Source organism: Geosmithia morbida (assembly GCF_012550715.1).
Source record: "Geosmithia morbida isolate 1262 chromosome Unknown scaffold_7, whole genome shotgun sequence".
In the NCBI taxonomy this organism is placed as follows: domain Eukaryota; kingdom Fungi; phylum Ascomycota; class Sordariomycetes; order Hypocreales; family Bionectriaceae; genus Geosmithia; species Geosmithia morbida.
Window position 1 is genome coordinate 1,125,522 of NW_023336194.1, and position 19,706 is coordinate 1,145,227.

Consider the following 19,706-nt stretch of genomic DNA (forward strand, 5'->3'; position numbering starts at 1 on the left):
GCTATACCACAGATACACAGTTATGATTGCATATACCAGTATCCGTGCAGCCCGCAATGACTGACTGCCACAGACAAGATTCCATTAACAATGCTTTTATTTCCCATAGCCCTCTTTATATTTTTCTCTAATATTCTCATTCACACGGGTTTCTCGTATCGTCCAATTCAAGAAAGCTGACATTTGGTTGGAAAGGAAGGAGCACTACAAGTTATGGGCACCTGCTCTCCCCCCGGTCGATCTGGAAATTGTGCGAGGAAGGAATGAGTAAAGAGCATGTGGGGGAAATGGAGTAAAAACAGAGGTCACTGGTTCCAGTCTCTTATTCTTTCTCGCTTGAGATTCCCGAGATTGGCAACATCTATTCATCCATAATTTGACCACTTGGCAATAGCCAACACATGGCCCATTTCCAATAGGCCAACAATAGTAAGCCACAAGAAATCCAATCCTGGGGTTCAGGGAACTGCGGGGTACACTCGAGCCGCCCTTACTGGAAGGTCATAAAAATTCGGCTTGGTTGTCGATGACGGAGAAATATATCCACCAATGCCTTTCGCCGAAAGAGTACCACGGCTAAGACATCAAAAAAAGGACAAGGGGCTTACACCTCACCAAGTCATATATCCAAGTTCCTAATAATAATAAAATTTCCTGGCAATAATAGTCCGTCTGGCTGCATGATGCCCCTGGTATTATTGGGACGGCTATCGCCAAACTGTGTGCGTTGTGGTCATTTCCGTTCTAGGTCCGACTATTTTCAGCACATTCAATTGCTCCTTTCTTGGCCTGCATGGCAGTCTGGGGAAATGAAGACATCAAAACCTGCCTCTGCACCTGTTTGTTGGACTCAATGTAAGCCGGAGACTGAGCTTCCACCAGTGAAAAGTCCAACAGGCCCTCCCAGTCATCCCAGTCGCAGGACAGACACTTTCAAAAAATTTTCATACATGTATGATTATACGTAAGTAGGTACAGTGTATCAATAGATATAGCCCCTGGGGAAGACGTTCGGATGGATCACCTTACTCTCACTCGGACATCTGCCTCTTCCGAGTAAATACGCAACAAGATAAAATGGCTTCTAAAAAGCTTTACAACTGGTTTGTTAGAACTAAGTGTCCCCATAAGAAATGTTGTTATCATGCTAACTTCCACAGGTACTGTGCCATGGTGGCCGCGCTCTGCATGGTTCTCTATGGTTACGATGCCTCCGTCTTCAATTCTGTACAGGGGTCACCGAACTGGTTGGACTGGGTCAACCTTGACCCAGATCATAATACTTACATGCTTGGACTGAGTATGCCCATAAGGAATTCCTTCGCAGAGATCATTTTGATCATGGTACACAGCGCTGACAAGCCGGACTGTGTCTAGTCAACACAACTTACACCATTGGTGCCATTGTCTCTGGCTTTTTCATGGGCGGGCCCCTCGCTGATTACATGGGTCGCCGCTGGGGAATGTGGATGGGATGCTTTATCACCATCATTGCCACCTTCATGCAGACATTCACTCCCCACCACAAGATTGGCGTCTTCATTGCAGGCCGGGTCCTGATCGGAATCGGTCAGGGTCTTGCCCTCACGGCGGCCCCCGTGTACATCGGCGAAGTGACACCAGCTGAGATTCGTGGGAGGGTCATGACTATCTGGCAGATGAATTATTCAGTGGGCAGCTTCATAGCCTACTGGGTCAACTATGCTTCATCGAACAGGCGAGAGCACCTCGGCCAATGGGACTGGAAGATTGTCATCATCTTCCAGATTCTCGTGCCCTTCATTGTCTGTGTCACCGTGCCGTTCGTCCCCGAGACACCCCGCTGGCACATTCAGAAGAATGGGAACATAGAGGGTGCTCGGGCCTCCCTAGCTCGTATTCGATCAACAGAGAAGGAGATTGAAGATGAGCTAATCGCCATCCGTGGAGCCGTCGAATTTGAGAAGGAAGCCTTCAAGGGCTATTCATATTCAGCTCTGTTCCGCGACCCCTCTGTTCGCAAGCGGCTCTACCTTGCTTTCGTTATCAACGTCGGACAACAACTCTCTGGGCAGGGCACACTAAACTCATACTCGACTGCCATCTACAAGAACGTCTGGAAGTCATCCCAAAAGATCAACTTGATTAACGCCCTCAACGCTACATTCAGCATTCTTTTCACTCTGAACGCCATCTGGACATCTGATCGCTACGGTCGTCGGTGGTTGCTCATGGTCGGTGCCGTAGGAATGGGTGTCTGCATGCTTACCGTCTCGGTCGTGGGTCTCACGACCCCAGGTGAAGATACCAAGTCTGAGCCCGTCGGCATCGCGATGGTCTTCCTTCTTTTCCTTTTCGCATTCTTCTATAAGCCGTCCTGGGGAGCTACCGTGTGGATGTGGACTTCGGAAGTATTCTCGGTTAACATCCGTGCCCAGGCTGTGGGCATGTGTTCGCAAATGCAGAACGTTGCTAACACGATTTTCCAACAATTCTTCCCGACCTTTTTGGCCAATACGGGCCTTCGCTGCCTCTTCTTTTTCATGGGAATAAACTTTTGTCTCGCCTTATTTGTCTATTTCTTCATTCCTGAGACCAAACAGGTGCCACTAGAGGAGATTGATGTACTCTTCGGTGCTGCTTCCCACGCTCAGAGCGGCAGTGATATGCTCGGAATCAAGGTCAAGGAAGAAAGTGCGAGGTTTGACGACGTCAAGGACTTGTCCCATGTTGACCATTCCGAAGGTCGCAGGGATGTATAAAGCAACAATGATTGGAGTATCAAATATGGTACTGGCATTCTTGTGCAGGCGCTCCATGCCCCTTTGCTCAAATTCAATTCACAACTGGAGTAACTACACATATACCAGAACACAGGAGACCTGAAACTCTGAATTATACTATTTTTTGTTACTATCTTTTTGAGTTTTTTTTCTCTTTCTTTTCTACTTACAAAGATCAGATTGTCGAGTAAGCGTTGAGAGCCAGCTGCCCTCCAAGATGGGCGTACAGCACATTGCCTGATGCAATCTCTCCATTACGGATGAGACCCATCATACCAGCCAGACTCTTACCCTCGTATACAGGGTCAGTGATGAAGGCCTCCGTCTCGGCTCCAAACTTCATGGCAGCAATGGTAGTCTCGTCGGGGATGCCATAGACGCCAGCATTGTACCTGTCGTCGAGAATGATGTCCGTTTCAGTGATATCGTCCGCCTCGAGGCCAATCTTGGATGCAGTGTTCTTGGCGATGCGCAGCACCTGATCAAATGTCTGCTTCACCTTGCCCGAGGCATCGATACCGATGACCTTGCGCGCGGGCGACCCGAGTTTCTTCTGGGCGAGCTTGAATCCGGCGACCATGCCGCCCATGGTAGATCCCGTCACAGCACACACGATGACAGTGTCGAAGAAGACGCCCATCTCCTTCTCCTGAGCCTCAACCTCAAGAGCCCAGCGGGCGAACCCAAGACCTCCGAGGGGGTGGTCCGACGCACCGGCGGGGATGTAGTATGGCTTACCACCACCGGCTTTGATCTCTTCAGTGAGGTTTGCCAGTGCCTCCTTGTGCTCGATTCCAAACGTCTCGGAGTTGAGGCGCACGTCACCGCCCATCAGGCGTGACAGCTGGATGTTGCCGACTTTCTTGTAGCCCGGGTCCTCCCAGTCCACCCAGTGCTCCTGGAGTGTGGCAACTTTGAGTCCCAGCTTCCTCGACACAGCCGTCACAGCACGTGTATGGTTCGATTGGACCCCTCCAATGGATACCAGGGTGTCGGCACCCTGAGCAAGAGCTTCAGATGCGAGATACCTATCGAATTGGCAGATTAACTAACGTACCGTGTGGTGGGGATAGGCGTAATACGCACTCGAGCTTGCGGACCTTGTTGCCGCCAAAGGCTAGTCCCGAATTGCAGTCCTCGCGCTTAGCATAGACCTTCACCTTGCCACCGAGGGCGTCCGAGATGCGTGGAAGCTCCTGTATGGGCGAGGGGCCAAACAGGAAGTTCTCACGCTTGATGTCGGCAAAGGGATGGGGGAGTTGGAGACTGGCCATTTTGGGTATGCGTGTTTAGTGACGCGTTGGGATCACAACTTATACAGGAGCGAAGATGAGAGAGTAAAATAAAGATATGATTAGAGTCAAAGAAAATGACAAGAGGCTGAGAATGGAGAAAAGGCAGAGGGGGCAATGAGAATACATTATATAGTGTCATTCAATTTTCGGAAAACATATCAATTGCCGTCGGCAATCTCTGTCGTCGTCCTCCTTTTGCCAGTATCTGGACGTCTCAAGCGGGTAATCATAGTGTGATGGGAGCCGGTTACGGAGAGATAAGCAAGTTTGCCGTCGGGAAACTCGAGAGCGTCGGGGCCGATGAGGTGGGGCAGGGAGATACCCCAAGAATCTACTTGTCCACATGTGAGTAGATAGCCATTCACATCGACTATTCCCTTCTAAGCGCATAGCCAGGGACAGATGCTCAAGCTCAGACATGGACCCTTTCCCGGCAACGGATATTGGATGATGTGAGGCGGGGTAATCCTGTCATACATGTAGAGTGTTGACGGAGGGGCAAAGCGGCATCATGGTGCTGTCTATTCTAGCTCTTGGTTCTTTACATATTGGCATAGTCGTAATAATATTGACAAAGCCTGGGTGTTTATTTTTGGCAGAAAAAATAGATGCCTACTACGTGTGTCGTCTTCTTCATTATCACTATTTTCATCACTTTCCGTGATCTTCTTCCATTGGGGGCGGTGCAGGTTAAGTCGGTGGACTTTATCCCGGACGTCGGTCGCATCTGGGGTACCATTCGCCCGAAACCCGCTTGGGATATCACGAGCGCAGCAGGTACCCCTCCAGCTGGGGGAGACGATCTGCCTTGCTCTGTTTCAATTTTGCCTATAAGAGCTCGATTGATGGCCGACTGAGAACATCATTGCTCGTTATCTCCCTACCCTTTCCATTTACGAGACCACAGCCCCCAACGCCGACAAAATGCCGAAAGTGGTCGACGGCGTGTCCGAGGACCATGTCCACGGACAGATCCAGCTTCTCATCAACGAAATGGTCAACATCAACGACACGACAGGCCAGTTCCTCCTTAAGCTGGATGACGGACGAATCATCGACACAAAGGGGTGGAACGACTGGGAATGGACACACGGCATTGGGCTGTACGGTATCTGGAAGTACTACGAGTTGACGGGTGAGGAACGATGGTTGAAGATCATCGAGGACTGGTTCCGGGATCGGTTTGCCGAGGGCCACAAGGGCAAGAACATTAACACCATGGCCGTGTTCCTGACGCTGGCATACGTGTACGAGAAGACGGGCAATCAGACGTACTTGCCTTGGCTAGACAGCTGGGCAGAGTGGGCTTACCATGACCTGCCCCGGACCAAGCACGGTGGCTTCCAGCACATAACGTATGCCGAAGTCAACGAGCAGCAGCTGTGGGACGACACGCTGATGATGACGGTGATGCCCCTGGCCAAGATTGGCCTGCTGCTCAACCGTCCGCACTATGTGGCCGAGGCGAAGAGGCAGTTCCTCTTGCACATACAGTACCTGTTTGACGCCAAGTCGGGCCTCTTCTTCCATGGGTGGACCTTCAAAGAAGGCGGCCACAACTTTGCCGACGCCCGATGGGCCAGGGGCAACAGCTGGGTCACAATTGTCATCCCCGAGTTCATCGAGCTGCTGGGGCTCGACGACCAGGACCCTTTGCGAGCACACCTCATCAACACCCTCGTCAGCCAGGGTGAGGCTCTGCAACCACTGCAGACAGCTACCGGCCACCCTGGCCAAGGGCTTTGGCGCACGCTTCTCGACGTTCCAGAGGACGAGGGGTCGTACGTCGAGGCGAGCGCCACAGCGGGCTTTGCCTACGGCCTGCTCAAGGCGGTGCGGAGGAGATACATCTCCAAGGAGGGCAACCGTGAGACGGCCGTCAAGGCTCTGCGCGCCGTGCTGGACAACATCAGCCCTCAAGGGGAGCTGCTCCACACCTCCTTTGGCACCGGAATGGGTCACGACCTGCAGCACTACAAGGACATTCCCCAGACTAGCATGCCATATGGACAGGCCATGGCAATCATGGCCCTTGTCGAGTTTCTTCGTGCATATGTATAATGCAGGTAACCCTATGTATGGATGACGCGAAGAATAGGCAAATCTAGTCATCTATCCAGTTAGAAGCAAGATGATGGTCATGCTGGTGTTCCTGGTGTGCTTTTGTCACGGTGAAGAATCTGCTCCTTTCATGTCTAGACTGTCTCAGCTTACATATATAAATAACATTATTGGTCAGAGACACGTGAGACTCGGTCCTACCCGTTGCAAATCCTTGCCAATGACGTTACTGCCGTATCTCCGTTTCTTTTGGGCTTATTTATTCAAACACTATTTTATTAGTTGACTTAATTTATTATATTTCCTATTCTTCTTCTAGTTTCGCCTCCCAAACAGGTGATGTAGGCATAACCTACATAATCCCATTCTTTCCTTCGAATCGTCGTCTCTTTTTTACAACTTACCATCCCTCATGTCAGCAAGAGGCATTTTCTCACTCGTGTATATTCCCAGTCGCTGCCTGACTGGCTTTTCCTCTCTCTGCGCCCCGCCCCCTCCTCCACCAGCTTGATCCACCACCACCACCCACCACCACCATCCTCTCCTCCCTCCTCTTTTTCCTCTTTTTCCTCGAACAGGGCCGCTTGCCGCTTGACTGCGGCTAGGCCACCCTTTTCTATCGCATTCAATTAAAAATAGTATTTCAGTCCGTTGCAAATGCAGTCATGTCACGCCCGGCAAGTGGAATAGCTGGTGACGGTGCTAGAACTGGCTCGACTGGATCCTTCCACGCCGGAGCTCCCATCCCCGCTCTCGGGGCGACTCCTTCTCGTCGACTATCTTCCCATCGGTATCAGACGTTTCCCGCTCCGCCTTCCAAGTCGTCGATCGGTCAGGCCGCCGCCAAGAAGGTCCTGGACGAGACCCAGCCCATCGACTCTGACAGCGTGTCCGACGACGGCTCCCGATCTGACCATGAGGGACACGACGAGTCTCCGCTACCCGTGCGGCAGCTAATGGTACTTGCATTTCTATCGCTGGCCGAACAGACGGCCCTCAACTCAATATCACCCTACCTCCCTTCAATGGTAGCCTCTATGGACGGCATCCCCGCCGAAGAGAGTGGCCTGTACGTTGGCATCTTGGCCAGCGCCTTTGCCCTCGCCCAGCTGTCGACCAACTTTCTATGGGGCTACGGGTCTGACATTATCGGGCGCAAACCTGTCTTGCTCCTGGGAACCGTGGCCTTGATGCTGTGCTTTGCCGTCTTTGGCCTGTGCCAGACTTACTGGCATATTGTCGTCGTCCACGTCGCCATGGGCATGCTCAATGGCAACGCCGCTTGCGTCCCCACCGTTCTGGGCGAAATCACCGACCGGTCCAACCAGAGCCGCGCATTCGCCTACCTCCCCATCATTTACTCGCTCGGTAGCATCACCGGCCCCGCCCTGGGCGGCCTGCTAGTCAACACAATGGGCCAGCGATACCCCTACCTCGGACCCAACATTCTGTCTGCCGCCCTGCTCGCCGTGAGCTGCGTCGTTATCGCACTCTGGTTTGAGGAGACGCTGGAAGAGGCCCAGCCGATGCCATCCTTCACCATGCCCATGTGGTTACGCCGACTGACGTGGTGGCTCTGGCCCAAGCCTAAGCGATTCGGTGCACCTGGTCCGGCATTGTCACGCACTAACTCCTGGTCCACCCGATGGCCGCGGAGCTACTCTTCCGCGGACGCTACTCGCCCGCTGCTCGTGCACCCCACTCCTAAGAACTCGGAGGATGACGATGACGACGACGAAGATAGTGACACCAGCATCAGAGAGGAGCGCGACTCGTCTAGATCGACGTCGCACAGCTCCCATGTTGTCTGGAGTGACATTTCGAACCGGACAACTGCCATACTTCTCGCCACGTACCTCGTATTTCAGCTCACAAACATCAGCTTCAACAGCCTGTACCCCATCTTTGCGTCCTTCCCAGCCCCACACGGCCGAGACCTTGATCCCAGCAAGATCGGCGTCAGTCTCAGTCTGGCTGGGCTAGCGACGATTGGCTTCCAAGCGTTCCTCTACCAGCGCCTCAAGGCCAAGGTTGGAAACCTGGGTAGTTACCGTCTGGCTCTGCTGGGAATTTCCGCCACCATGATTATGATGCCCTGGGTGGGATACACGGATGGGAACGCTCCCTTTGGAATCGGCTCCAATAGACTATGGCTATATTTTGAATTGGCATTCATCCTTGTCGTCAAGAACATCTGCGCTGTCGGTGGTCTGTCCAGTGTTATGCTCCTGGTATGTTTTCTTCTAGTACACCCAATATCACATTTGATCTGAATTACTAACACATAAAAAGATCACCAACTCAGCTCCTTCACATGCCTGCCTTGGCACCCTCAACGGCATGGCCCAGACCCTCTCGGCTCTTGGTCGGAGCATTGGACCATTCGTCTCGGGGGCCCTCTTCACACTGTCTACCAATATAAAGCCCAAGGGAGAGGCTCTGCCGTGGTGCCTGTTTGGCGGTCTCGCCTTCCTCGGCTGGCTTGGCTCCATCTTCATTGCTCGCGCCGGTCTAGAGAGCGACGACTGGGAAGGGTACTCTGATGAAGAGGATAACGACAGCGGTCACCATGATCGAAATGGTCTGTAATAGATTTCTTCTCATTCTTTTTCAGTGCTATTTTCACTATCTCTTTTCTTCTTTAGTTTGGCGTTGGTAAGAAGCGAGGTGCATATGTCTTTTAAAAAATAATTGATGACGAGGGGTGTACTTAGATGAAGACGTGTTTTTACGGGACTATCATTCGGAGTATAAAATATAGTGAGACGGGACAAGATTTTGGACGTCTTTGTCCCTTCTCTCGGATAATATGAGTAACGAATATCAATGACAACTTTTTACCCTTACTCTTCTGCCATGACCAATCTGTTCACATCTGAACTAAGACGTCTCACGTGGGAAGCCCAGCCACACAATAGCAACGATGACGATCAGCGCGAGAGCAATAGGGGCAAGACGGCAACGTCCTTAGAGGAAGCTATAGCTACAATGACAAATGGGAACGCGGTACCTCCCGTCCCGCCCATTGCCATGCCAAACCCTATAGCACTGGCATGAATATGGAGGGGCAGCAACTTGGCCGTGATCATTACAGTCCCGGGGGGAACAGAGGGCCGAAAAAGGATCCGAATCCGACAAGGGAGACAGCAACGGCAGACACGATACACTGCGGCAAGAGTCACAAGAGCAGGTGCAGTACAATCGTCGGGTTGATATGGGAAGGATGATTGCTGTGGCTGCTGCCCACCAACTCGACCCAGTTCAATGGCCAAATGGTGCGTGTATTATGGTCGCCGTCTATGGCATGATTGATGTTAGAATAAGAACGATACGGCAATCAAGTTCTTTGGCTGTTTATGAATTGGCATTGTCACCTACTATTAATGCATGCCCCCGCCTATGTATATAATATATCAAGCACGAAACGGTGCGGCACAATTAGTGAAGAAATCAGGTTTGTGGAGACTTCGACATTGCGATAGTAATATTCATTAGTCCTCTCCCAGGTCGTGCTTCCGCGGCCAACCCACAGAGATGTGACACCGATTTTTGAGATTCACATACAGAAATGTAACGTTGAAGCTGATTGAAAGTAGTAATTGCAATTCGCTATGTCCCACAAAATATCTATAAAGGACCCCCCGTAGAATTTAATTCCGAAACTCCAGAAAGTGGATATCCATGATGCAATAAAGGGTGTGAAAATGGAAGAGATCAGAGGCCCGAAAGAATATAAACGAAGAGAAATGTCGAAATAATGGAAAGAGCCCATGGGAATTACCAGCTTTCTTGCAGACGCAGCTCCTTGGCATGGTTACCAACAGTAAAGACATACCTCCCCTGCTCGAGCATGACCCAGTTCTGGCGCTTGACGTCCCAGTAGCTCAGGTCGCGCCTGGTGATCTCAAAGTCGACGGTAGCCCACTCGCCAGGCTCGAGATACACCTTCTCGAACCCCCTGAGCACCTTCTTAGGGAATTCCACGCCTTGAGCCTCCGACAACGGCGGGTACGACAGATACAGCTGGGGCACGGCGTGGCCAGGGACGTGACCGACGTTTCCAACTTCGATGCTGACGATGACGTGCGTCTCCCATAGGTCCGGGTGGCCGCCCTCACCTCCACCAGCATCCGAAAGTGGAGCCTCGACGTCGTAGCCCTCCGGGTACTGGTACTTAGTACCGGCGGCGGTGGCGCTCTCGGCCGACTCGAGGTACGGGTACACGTACTTGTCGAGCTTGCGGATCTCCGGAGGGAACAGGACGTCCTCGGCTGGCGGTATTTTCCCGTCGTACTCCGGGGGGGTGGCGCTGGGCGGGGGTCGCTCTCCGGGAAGTGCAGACTTGCCCTTGACTTCCTTCACTCTGATGTCTTTGAGCTCGAAGCGTGCATACGTCAGGCCGTAGCCAAAGGCAAAGCGCGGCGGCACGAGAAATTTGTCGTAGTGGCGGTAGTCAATGTAAAGCGTTTCTTCGAAGTTCTGCTGGGGGACCTCTTCATTCGTGTCGTAGATGACGCCAATCGTATTGCCGTAGTCCTTGAGCGTGCGTCCCATGGTATACGGTAGCCTGCCGCTCGGGCCCTCGTCGCCGAATATGAGCGCCGCAATCGCACGGCCGCTTTCCTGGCCCGGGAGGTGGGCCGCAAAGACACCCTTGACCTCACGCTTATCGATCCACTCCTCCACAATGACAGGGCCAACGGAATGGTAGACGACAATGGTCGAGCCCTTTCCGCCGCCGCAACGCTTAGAAACCTCCTTGATGAGATCGTCACCGCCCTTTTGTAGGTGCAGGTCGTTGCGGTCACCCTTGACGTCATTCCACGATATGAAGCCCTCGCCAGCGTCCGAGTTTGCAAACACGAAGCAGATGTCTCGATCCTCTAGAGCCGTCGCATTCTTCAGATTCTTCAGGTCGTTGTCGAGGAAGGAAAAGACGTCAACTTCACTCTCGTTGAAGCCCTTGCGCAGTTCCTCTTCAGGCGTGATGAGATACGGGAACTCGACGGCGCCGCTGCCCCACCCAGAGCCCAGCGTGCCCTGGTTGCATCCACGGTCGGGGCAAGCATTAGGCCCATCGCCAGGACCGGCGTCCTCGCCAAAGATGCCAACGCGGAGCTTCCGGCCTTCCTTCTTCTTCTTGTCAAGGCCTATCTCGCCGTTGCGGGTGATGGGGAGTATACCGTCATTCTTCAGAAGGACGGTTCCTTCAAGAGCAACACGATATGCCACCTTGTCGTGGTCCTCCTTTACGTCAATAAACTTGTTGACCTCGACCTTGGTCTGGGGTGAGGGGCTACCAGGGGCCTCCACGCCCATCCTCTCTTTGCTAAAAGAGGAGAAGTTGGGACCCTCTCTATCAAAGAGCTCCTTGTCATCCTGGCCAAGCTGGTACCAGGAAGCGACGATTCGAGTGACCATGTCGTCAAGGCGGCTCATGGGGAGGGTGCCATTGAGAACAGCCTGAGTAAGCTTGGGGCCCCATAGGGATTTACCGTCCTCCCAGTTGAGACCGTCGCCAGGCATGGACATGTCGAGGCCGGCCAAGGCACTGTCAACACCGGAGCGCTGGGCCAACCAGTCGGACATGATAAAACCCTGGAAGCCCATTTCGTCCTTGAGGATGCCGTTGAGGAGCTTGGAGTTGGCGCAGGCGTATGAATTGTTGACTTGGTTGTAGGAGCACATGACGCTGGCAACGCCAGCTTTGATAGCATCGGCAAAGGGCCAAGCATAGATCTCGTGTAGGGTGCGGTCGTCGAGGTTGCTGGAAATGGCGTTCTCGAGGCCCCATTCGTGAGGCTGGCGGAAGTGTTCTTGCTCGTTGGCGATAAAGTGCTTGATGGTGGCCATGACATGCTGATCCTGGATGCCGCGAATCGTCTCGGAGCACGCCACGCCCTGGAGGTATGGGTCCGGCCCGAAGCCCTCCCAGTTGCGACCGCCTGCGGGGATGCGACCAAACGCACCGACCGAGGGTCCGAGGATGACATTGATTCCCTTGGCGCGAGCCTCGAGACCATGTGCCTTGCCGCGGTCGTACATGAGCTCCCTGTTCCACGTGGCACCGACGGTGACGCCGGCAGGGAAGGCAGTGATGTTGTCAGCCAGGCGGATGCCCAGGGGACCATCCTGTAGAGCGAGACTGGGGAAGCCAACACCCAGGGCCGGACCAGTGTTTCCCACGGCTGGGCCCATTTTCCACCCGGTTCCCGTCGTGATGTTGACCTTTTCTGGCAGTGTCATCTTGGACACTAACTCGGAGGCTTTCTGGTAGCTTGATTCCCACTCTTTAAGAGTGCCTCCCCGGGGGCTAGGATACCAGGGTGGCGACCAGCTGCGATCATGTTTGCCGACAGCGTCAGTGCTGTTGTGCTTCTTATATCTGAATAGCCCGCCACCGCTCAGAACAAGAAAGATGACGAGGGCTCCGAAGGAGATGAGGGCGATGCGCCCCCAGGATCTGCCGTCGGCTGGTCGCAGTAGGACCTGGATTCGGTCCGAGACGTCGGGAAAGGCGCCGAATCGCTTCCTCGGGGGGATGGAGCTGGTCGACTCGAGCTCAATGTCTTCGGAGGATTCGTGCCCCGACCATTCGCCATCCATGGAGGAAGGGTCCGCCGCGTGTGGATCGAGCAGACCCTGTTTACTCTCTTCGGCGGCCATGATGACTGGCCTGAGCTGGGAGGTGGAGTTGTCGGCGGCCTAGTGAGAAGCAGAGCTATCTATGCGTGTTCGATGCGACGGGGGAGAGAAGGAGTCAGTCCATGCAGGCAGTTGGAGTAGAGAAGAAAGGGGAAAGGAAAGTAGGTCTAAAAAATGCGTAGAAAGAAGGGAATCTCAAGGTATGTTGATGAAAGGGGAAAAAAAAAGAGATGAGGCCCGGGAAACATGTGCCAAGTCTAGGGGTTCTGGTTGAGCTTCCTAGAGGCTAGGCAGTATGGCAAGGCCACACAGGGGCTCCATACTTATTTAAGTTTTACTGCTTACCAGCGGAAATACGTATTCGTTATAGAAAGTGACTTACGACCGTGGCACATATTGGTAGGAAGTAAAAGTATCTTCAAGCCATAATATCACTATGACTACAGAGTATTACTATCAATCCTCGTATAGCTTAAAAGACCCCTGACTACATATTAATACAGCGTATTCGTACATGTACGAGTAGAGAGCCATCAACCAACCCCACGCCACGGGAGCCGTTAGGCGGTGCGGAGGTTGCCTAATTAGTACCAGGGAGCGGATTGTCGTAGCATCAATACGAGTATTCAGAATATTAAGTAATCCTCCGCTAATCGCATTCTCGGCGCGCTAAGGAAGCTGGCGGCTAATCATCGGGTATTCATATCTCCCAGGTTGCTCACTCAACACTAATCGATCCATCACCACCACAGCTACGACCATATCAACAGACATCCCATATCCGTCAACGTAACCGCTCGCCCACCATGTCGCATTGGCGTGCCAAGACCCTTGATCTTGGCTGCTTTGTCGGGTCTCGTGTCGTCCGTGACCATACCAAGCGCACCGTCGTTGAGCGCTTCGAGCCCGAGAGGTACGTCTACCCCCTTTCCTTTCCTTTCCTTTCGCGAGCCTCATTCGCAACTCCCTGTCTCTTCGGCAAAGCAAACTTTTTACTAACGTTTTCTTTAATGTGAAGGCAAGCTCTCCGATACATAATCCGCAACACCACTCTCCCCGCCCGCATGCGCGCCGAGGCCCAACTCCAACTGTCGCAGATGAGCAACTACACGCGTCCCACCCAGATCCGAAACCGATGCATCATGGGCGGACGCACACGTGGTGTCTTCCGCGACTTCAAGATGACCCGAGTAAGCCCGCTTGAAGGATCGAGAGACCACAAGGACGTCCAGATATGCTGACCGATCGCAGTACAACTTCCGTATGGAGGCCATGGCTGGCAACCTCCCTGGTGTCAAGAGGGCTAGCTGGTAATGGGGTCCAGGTAGTGGAACGCAAAGAACTCTGTGTGTATTATACATGTATCGGAGGGGGGGGGGGAGAGCAGAGACTGGTTTTTGGGATATCACAGCCTACTATGGATCAAATAGACTCATGGATGTACAATAGAGGTCAATGATGAATGACTGTAGCCTTGCGCACTTATGCCACACAACAATTTCAATTGTCTTTTCATATATAACGAACGGCTCCTGAAAAATAATCCATCCTTATGACTCGTACACGCATCTATGGAACCGTTTTGTGGGATATTGATTGTATAGGCCATCTTTGTACGAGCATGTGGCGCGTATGGAGAAGAAAAATCGGGTCCCGTCCCAGCCACTTCCATTCGCCGCACCACAGCCACATTGTACCCTCTGTCCGAGCGACCAAAGTCATTCTAACTAATGTCAACAGCAGACTCCCCATCTGCTCTTAACCTCTTCTTTCTCCCCACCACCAATAACAACCTCAACAATTCAACATCATGGGTGGAGGAGATCTCAACCTGAAAAAGTCGTTCCACCCGACTCTGCGCCGGAACCAGGCAGCTGTCTTCGATGCAGAGCAAAAAGAGATCGCTGAGCGCAAGCGCACGCGCGAGCGCATCGAGGAAATCAAACAGGAGCGAGCTAAGGAGGAGATCCAGCGTCAGTTCGAGGCATCTGGCGGCAGGAAGCGCGTCGACCGAGTAGATTGGATGTACCAGGGTCCCACGGATGGGCAGACAGGAACATCTGAGGAGACGGAGGCCTACCTGCTAGGCAAGCGACGTATCGACAACCTCATCAAGGGCGATGATCACAAAAAGCTGGCGAAGCAGACGGGGGGGGAGAGCTTCATGGCGCTGCAAAATGCAAACAGTGCTCGCGACACAGCCTCCAAGATCCGCGACGACCCCCTCCTCGCCATCAAGCGACAGGAGCAGGCCGCCTACGATGCCATGATGAATGACCCCATCCGACGCCGTCAACTACTTTCGGCGGTAGGAACCGCCGACACCGCCAAAGACCCCAAGGAAAAGTCCAGCAGAAGGAAGGAAGACTCTCACAGGCATGGACACCGTAGACACCGCCGCGGTGACTCGGACGACGAGGGAGATAGGCGGGGACGGCGCAGGCTCTCGCCCTCAAGATCGAGGAGTCCGCACGACGAATATCGCCGGAGGCGTCACCACCGAGACCACTCTGACGAACGGGAGCCTCGGCGGAGCCGGGACGAGCCCGATCACGAGAGGAGGACTTACAGAGAGCGAGACGATGAGCGACGGTCGTCACGACACGAACACCGCGGTGGTCGCCGTGACCACAACCGCAAGCGCGACTCACGCTCCCAAGAAGACGACCGTCGCAGGAACGATGACCGTCAGCGTGAGTCGCGGCCCCGCGAAGAGGACCATCGGCGTGCCCATGACAGCCGTTCACGCCGTCCTGTCTCGCCACGTCGCTACGACAGACCACCGACAGACGACACACGCGGCGGGACCAACGGCCGACCCCGCAACCAGAGCTACCGGAGAAATGACAGTGGTGGTGGCAAACCCTCTGCAACAACAGCAGACGACAGTGACGAGGAGGCTGAGCGTGCACGCAAGCTGGCGGCCATGCAATCTGCGGCCGAGGATCTGGACGATGACCGGCAAAAGCGTCTGGCCATGCTAGATGAACGAGAGCGCGCGGCACGTGAGGCGGACGACCGGGGCCGCCAGAGGGGAGGGGAGCGAGGGTTTGTCAATGGCTTGCACAAGAAGGCCGGGAACATGAATTTGGCCGAAAGGATGGGACGGGGTAGGCAAGGGTACCAGAGGGATGATGATTGACTTACCTATACAGGACAAGAAAAATCATATGTATATCTATTAAGATCGCTGTGAAATCAATTAGCAAAATGACTTCACATTTTGAAGCATACAAAAAACCAAGGGCCTAGCATTAAGAAGGACTTGGCCTAGGAATTTGAATTGGTGCATCTATTCTACGCATTCCAGGGTACAGCACATGTCCACTAGTTCACATCCAGCAAGTTGCCTACATCAAAATGGACTGGCTCTACAATTTGCCTTGAGAAAGGACCTGACTGGGGCTTTATTTCCACAATACTCCGGTAGTGAAAATGATGACAAAGATATGTTTAGTGAGTAGTAATATTTACATCTGTCTATGAACTAGATTTATATAACCACGGTGTTCTTTTAACGTTGTAGAGGCATGATAAATTCCGTTACTGTCGTCGATGTGTTAGCGTCGTGCCGGGCATTTCATGTAACACAGCGAGGCATGCAAGTCAACATACCACTTGGATAAAGCGACCCATCCACTTTTCGTTAGCAGCCTTGGCCTCGTCGACCAGACCAAGCTCTGTACCAGGTTAGTTTCACACCCCCAGGGTAAACATAGATAAACAGGGAGCTTACCAAGGAGAAGCTGGATGCTGCCACGGATACCCGACTCGAGAGCCGAGGCAATCCAAGCATGCGTGTAAGAGGTGTGCTCGCCAACAAAGATCATCTATCCACAAGTCAGAAAAGGTTTCCAATGAAGCAAAGAGCGAGCCCAAAGAAGGTAGACTCACGTTATTGTACGTCTTAAAGTACTCGGGAATGTACAGCTGGTGTTGGCCAATAGTAGGACTGACCCAACCGGCCATCTCGAGGGGGTCGAGGTTCCAGCAGCGGCGGTTATAGTTGCCGGTGTACAGTTCGCGGGTGTGCTCTCCGTGGATCTCGGACATGGCATCGAGGACGTACTGGACGTGCTCGGCCTCGGACATACTGCTGAGGGTGGAGGCTATGGTGTCGCCGCTGATGTAGCTACCGAGGATGGAGGCGGGGCCGGTGGCGTTGAGGTTGTAGGAAGGGTAGCAGATGGAGCCGATGAGGGGGATGTCTGTGACGGTGCTGCAGCTGCCGTGGATGGGGTTCTCGTAGTGCTCCCAGAAGCGCTCGCTGTACTCGAGGGCGACCTTGCAGGCCGGGCTGTACGGGAGGTTGGCGATGGCGTTGGTAATGGTGGCGGGGAGGTGGGGAAGGCGCCACTGGCGGACGGCACTGAAGGGAGCCGACACTACCACGTAGTCGTAGGTCGAGTTCTGGAACTCGCTGTCAGTGTAGTTGTGGCGCCACTGCAGCGTGACGGAGTCGTTCGTCTCGAAGCGCACGCGCTCGATCTTGCGCTCCAAGGTGGTGACGGGGTCCACGAGCGGGTGGAACGACAGCGGGAGCCGGTTCAGCCCGCCGTCAATTGTCTTCCACGTGCTGCTGTCAAAGTACAGGCCCTCGTACAGGTCGTCCCACCACCCCACGGCCGTGGCGCCCAGCTGGTCCGTGCTATTGAGGCTCGCGTGCAGGTGATTGACCATGAAGGCGAATTCGGACCACTGATCGCCGCCTAGGCCGCCCAGGCCAGAGTCTACCCACGACTTGTGCGCCTTGAAGATGTTGGCGGCAATCTGCTGGAGGAATTCCGGGCCGGGGATGATGCTGTCAACCTCGGCCTGGAGCTTCTCCGTCGACGCGTCCAGGACGGAGGTCTCGGCCAGTGATGAGTTGGCCGCCACCTGGGCCTGCGTGGGCGGCAGGTTGGTCGGGAGTTTGAACTCATCGTAGTAGTACAGGCCGTTCTCGTTGGTCTGGATCCATTCGATGAAGTCGACACTCAGGTTCCTGTCGTGCTTGTTGATGCGGTTCATCTCGTCTGCCAGCGAGAAGACGAGCTTCTGGTCGTTGATGTCATGCGACTTGTTGGTCTCTGGATTGATCCACGTGTGAGGAAAGCGCATCGGGCCCATCTCCTGATACGAGTAGTCAAACGGCCCGCCAGACAGATATTCGGTGTGGACGCGACCGCCAAGACGGTTACCCGCCTCGACGATGTGGATGTTCTCTAGGCCGGCCTGGTGCAAGACGAGGAACGTCATCAGACCGGACATGCCGGCGCCGACGATTCCAATGTCCTTCTTCTTGGCCTTGGCCACGTTGACAGGGATGGGCTCCTTGTTCTTGAGGAGGGCGACGCCATCGAACCACGGACCAGAGGCATCAATGCCGCTGGCATTGTTCATGGCGATGGACTCTGCAGTACGATTTTGTGCTTGTTAGTTCAAAGATCCCCCATGGTCTCGTGGAACGCGTATAAATGTCTAAGAGCTTTTCTTTTCTTCTTCTTCTTCTTCGTTTCTTTCTTTTCACGTACGGACTTGACGCTTCATATTAGAACCGCTCTGAAGCCTCTGCGGCCTGCTACGGCCCACAAGCTTTCCCGAGTCACTCCAGGCGGCAATACAGCCGTCCTCAGTGGCCTCTTCGGGGATGATCCAGACTAGACGGGAGGCGTCGGCATCGTCAGACTGGGCAATGGTGTGGTGCGCCTCGGGCTGCGAGTTGGAGTTGCAGGAGCCGTAAGTATAGGTGACGGTGCCGTTGACGGGCTGACGACGGCTAACGTGGACGTTTGCCAGACGGGAACCAAGCTCGGTCCGGGTCTCGAGGCCAATGGGCAGGGTGGACCGTCCGGCGGTGGCGAGAGAGGCCGTAGCCCAAAGGCTCACGGCGAGGATATACTTGACCATGTCTTGGGGTTGTGCGAGGGTTTCAGTCCGGCGTGATTGGCATTGACTGAAGGGTCAATCGAGCAGCTACCGATAGCAAAGAAGCATTGGATACTTTGAGGCCAGTTAGGGCCGGCCTCTTTTATTTACTCGAGAGACATGACTTTCTTATCGGGTCGACCTTGCACTTACCAATTGTACGCGCACCAACAGACGGGGCATGATAAATGGATACTCTGTGTATAAGCGTTGAGGCTACACGGACAACGGTCTGCCCTGCCCGCTTACCACCCCACCGCCACCTCACACCTCTCATTGCTGTGTCCCTGTCTGTTATCGACAATAGGGCGCGAGCGACATTGTGGACTGGAAGGTCCAGGCGTTATCTCGACTATTGTGATGGGAGGGGCTTCAGCCTCCATAGAAAGGATCTTTTTGTTAGTACGAGATGGAGAAGCGATCGATACAGGAAACCGACCCACTTCCGTAAATGGAAACTTTGTTGGACCGACCGGCCCGCGTTGTACCTGTCATGGAATTCATTATACCGAGTAACTGGACGGAAAGAAACAAACAAATCAGAGAAAGACCTTATCTATTCGCATGGTCGACACAACGTTAACTCGCCCCGACCAGATTCATGGTAGTCGGCACAAAGGCACGGACAAGGAAAGCGAGTGTGGGAAAGTGGGTGATTATACTGGTCTCGTTCGTTATCGGTTGGATGTCCTGGTCGAGTAAAAGGGCTCATTGCGGGTCGCCGCTATCAGCCGGATAGGCAATGTTGGCGAACATGAACAGTAAAATACAGGGAATGGCAGTGCAGGTATGATTGAAGCGTGGCCAAATTGGGATAGACGCATCGTCATGTTGAGGTCGTAGACGAGAGAATCTCCATACTTGGCGGTGACAGGTTGAGACTTGTCGCCGTTGCCCTTAGCCTGGTCTTTGCCGGCATCTGTATATGGTGTTATCATGATTAGTCGTCGACATGGCTTCCAGTCGTTTCACTCCCCACATTGTAGCCCGTCGCCGATGAGACGGCTGCGTTCCCATCATCCTCACGCGATCAGTA

General features: G+C 53.7%; 8 protein-coding genes across 8 annotated transcripts; 5 read left to right on the forward strand and 3 right to left on the reverse strand.

Annotated features, from left to right (window-relative positions):
* Positions 1 to 1,077: 1,077 nt before the first annotated feature.
* Positions 1,078 to 2,741, forward strand: GMORB2_7193 (transporter; the record flags this gene model as incomplete). Its single annotated transcript, XM_035469158.1, has 3 exons — positions 1,078 to 1,103; positions 1,161 to 1,300; positions 1,378 to 2,741. The coding sequence occupies 3 exons, from the start codon at positions 1,078 to 1,080 to the stop codon at positions 2,739 to 2,741; spliced, it is 1,530 nt and encodes a 509-aa protein (XP_035321538.1).
* Positions 2,742 to 2,937: 196 nt separating this feature from the next.
* GMORB2_7194 (1-aminocyclopropane-1-carboxylate deaminase) lies at positions 2,938 to 4,036 on the reverse strand (the record flags this gene model as incomplete). Its single annotated transcript, XM_035469159.1, has 2 exons — positions 2,938 to 3,790; positions 3,849 to 4,036. 2 exons carry the CDS (start codon positions 4,034 to 4,036, stop codon positions 2,938 to 2,940), a joined length of 1,041 nt encoding a protein of 346 aa, XP_035321539.1.
* A 945-nt stretch (positions 4,037 to 4,981) lies between these two features.
* Positions 4,982 to 6,118, forward strand: GMORB2_7195 (unsaturated rhamnogalacturonyl hydrolase; the record flags this gene model as incomplete). The annotated part of the gene is made up of 1 exon (XM_035469160.1): positions 4,982 to 6,118. The coding sequence occupies one exon, from the start codon at positions 4,982 to 4,984 to the stop codon at positions 6,116 to 6,118; it is 1,137 nt and encodes a 378-aa protein (XP_035321540.1).
* A 665-nt stretch (positions 6,119 to 6,783) lies between these two features.
* Positions 6,784 to 8,707, forward strand: GMORB2_7196 (Sugar (and other) transporter; the record flags this gene model as incomplete). Its single annotated transcript, XM_035469161.1, has 2 exons — positions 6,784 to 8,349; positions 8,411 to 8,707. The coding sequence occupies 2 exons, from the start codon at positions 6,784 to 6,786 to the stop codon at positions 8,705 to 8,707; spliced, it is 1,863 nt and encodes a 620-aa protein (XP_035321541.1).
* Positions 8,708 to 9,895: 1,188 nt separating this feature from the next.
* GMORB2_7197 (beta-glucosidase) lies at positions 9,896 to 12,784 on the reverse strand (the record flags this gene model as incomplete). Its single annotated transcript, XM_035469162.1, has 1 exon — positions 9,896 to 12,784. One exon carries the CDS (start codon positions 12,782 to 12,784, stop codon positions 9,896 to 9,898), a length of 2,889 nt encoding a protein of 962 aa, XP_035321542.1.
* A 785-nt stretch (positions 12,785 to 13,569) lies between these two features.
* Positions 13,570 to 14,077, forward strand: GMORB2_7198 (small subunit ribosomal protein S14; the record flags this gene model as incomplete). Its single annotated transcript, XM_035469163.1, has 3 exons — positions 13,570 to 13,676; positions 13,782 to 13,953; positions 14,015 to 14,077. 3 exons carry the CDS (start codon positions 13,570 to 13,572, stop codon positions 14,075 to 14,077), a joined length of 342 nt encoding a protein of 113 aa, XP_035321543.1.
* Positions 14,078 to 14,573: 496 nt separating this feature from the next.
* Positions 14,574 to 15,905, forward strand: GMORB2_7199 (uncharacterized protein; the record flags this gene model as incomplete). The annotated part of the gene is made up of 1 exon (XM_035469164.1): positions 14,574 to 15,905. One exon carries the CDS (start codon positions 14,574 to 14,576, stop codon positions 15,903 to 15,905), a length of 1,332 nt encoding a protein of 443 aa, XP_035321544.1.
* A 464-nt stretch (positions 15,906 to 16,369) lies between these two features.
* GMORB2_7200 (Flavin containing amine oxidoreductase) lies at positions 16,370 to 18,652 on the reverse strand (the record flags this gene model as incomplete). Its single annotated transcript, XM_035469165.1, has 4 exons — positions 16,370 to 16,443; positions 16,500 to 16,593; positions 16,658 to 18,156; positions 18,301 to 18,652. The coding sequence occupies 4 exons, from the start codon at positions 18,650 to 18,652 to the stop codon at positions 16,370 to 16,372; spliced, it is 2,019 nt and encodes a 672-aa protein (XP_035321545.1).
* Positions 18,653 to 19,706: the final 1,054 nt, after the last annotated feature.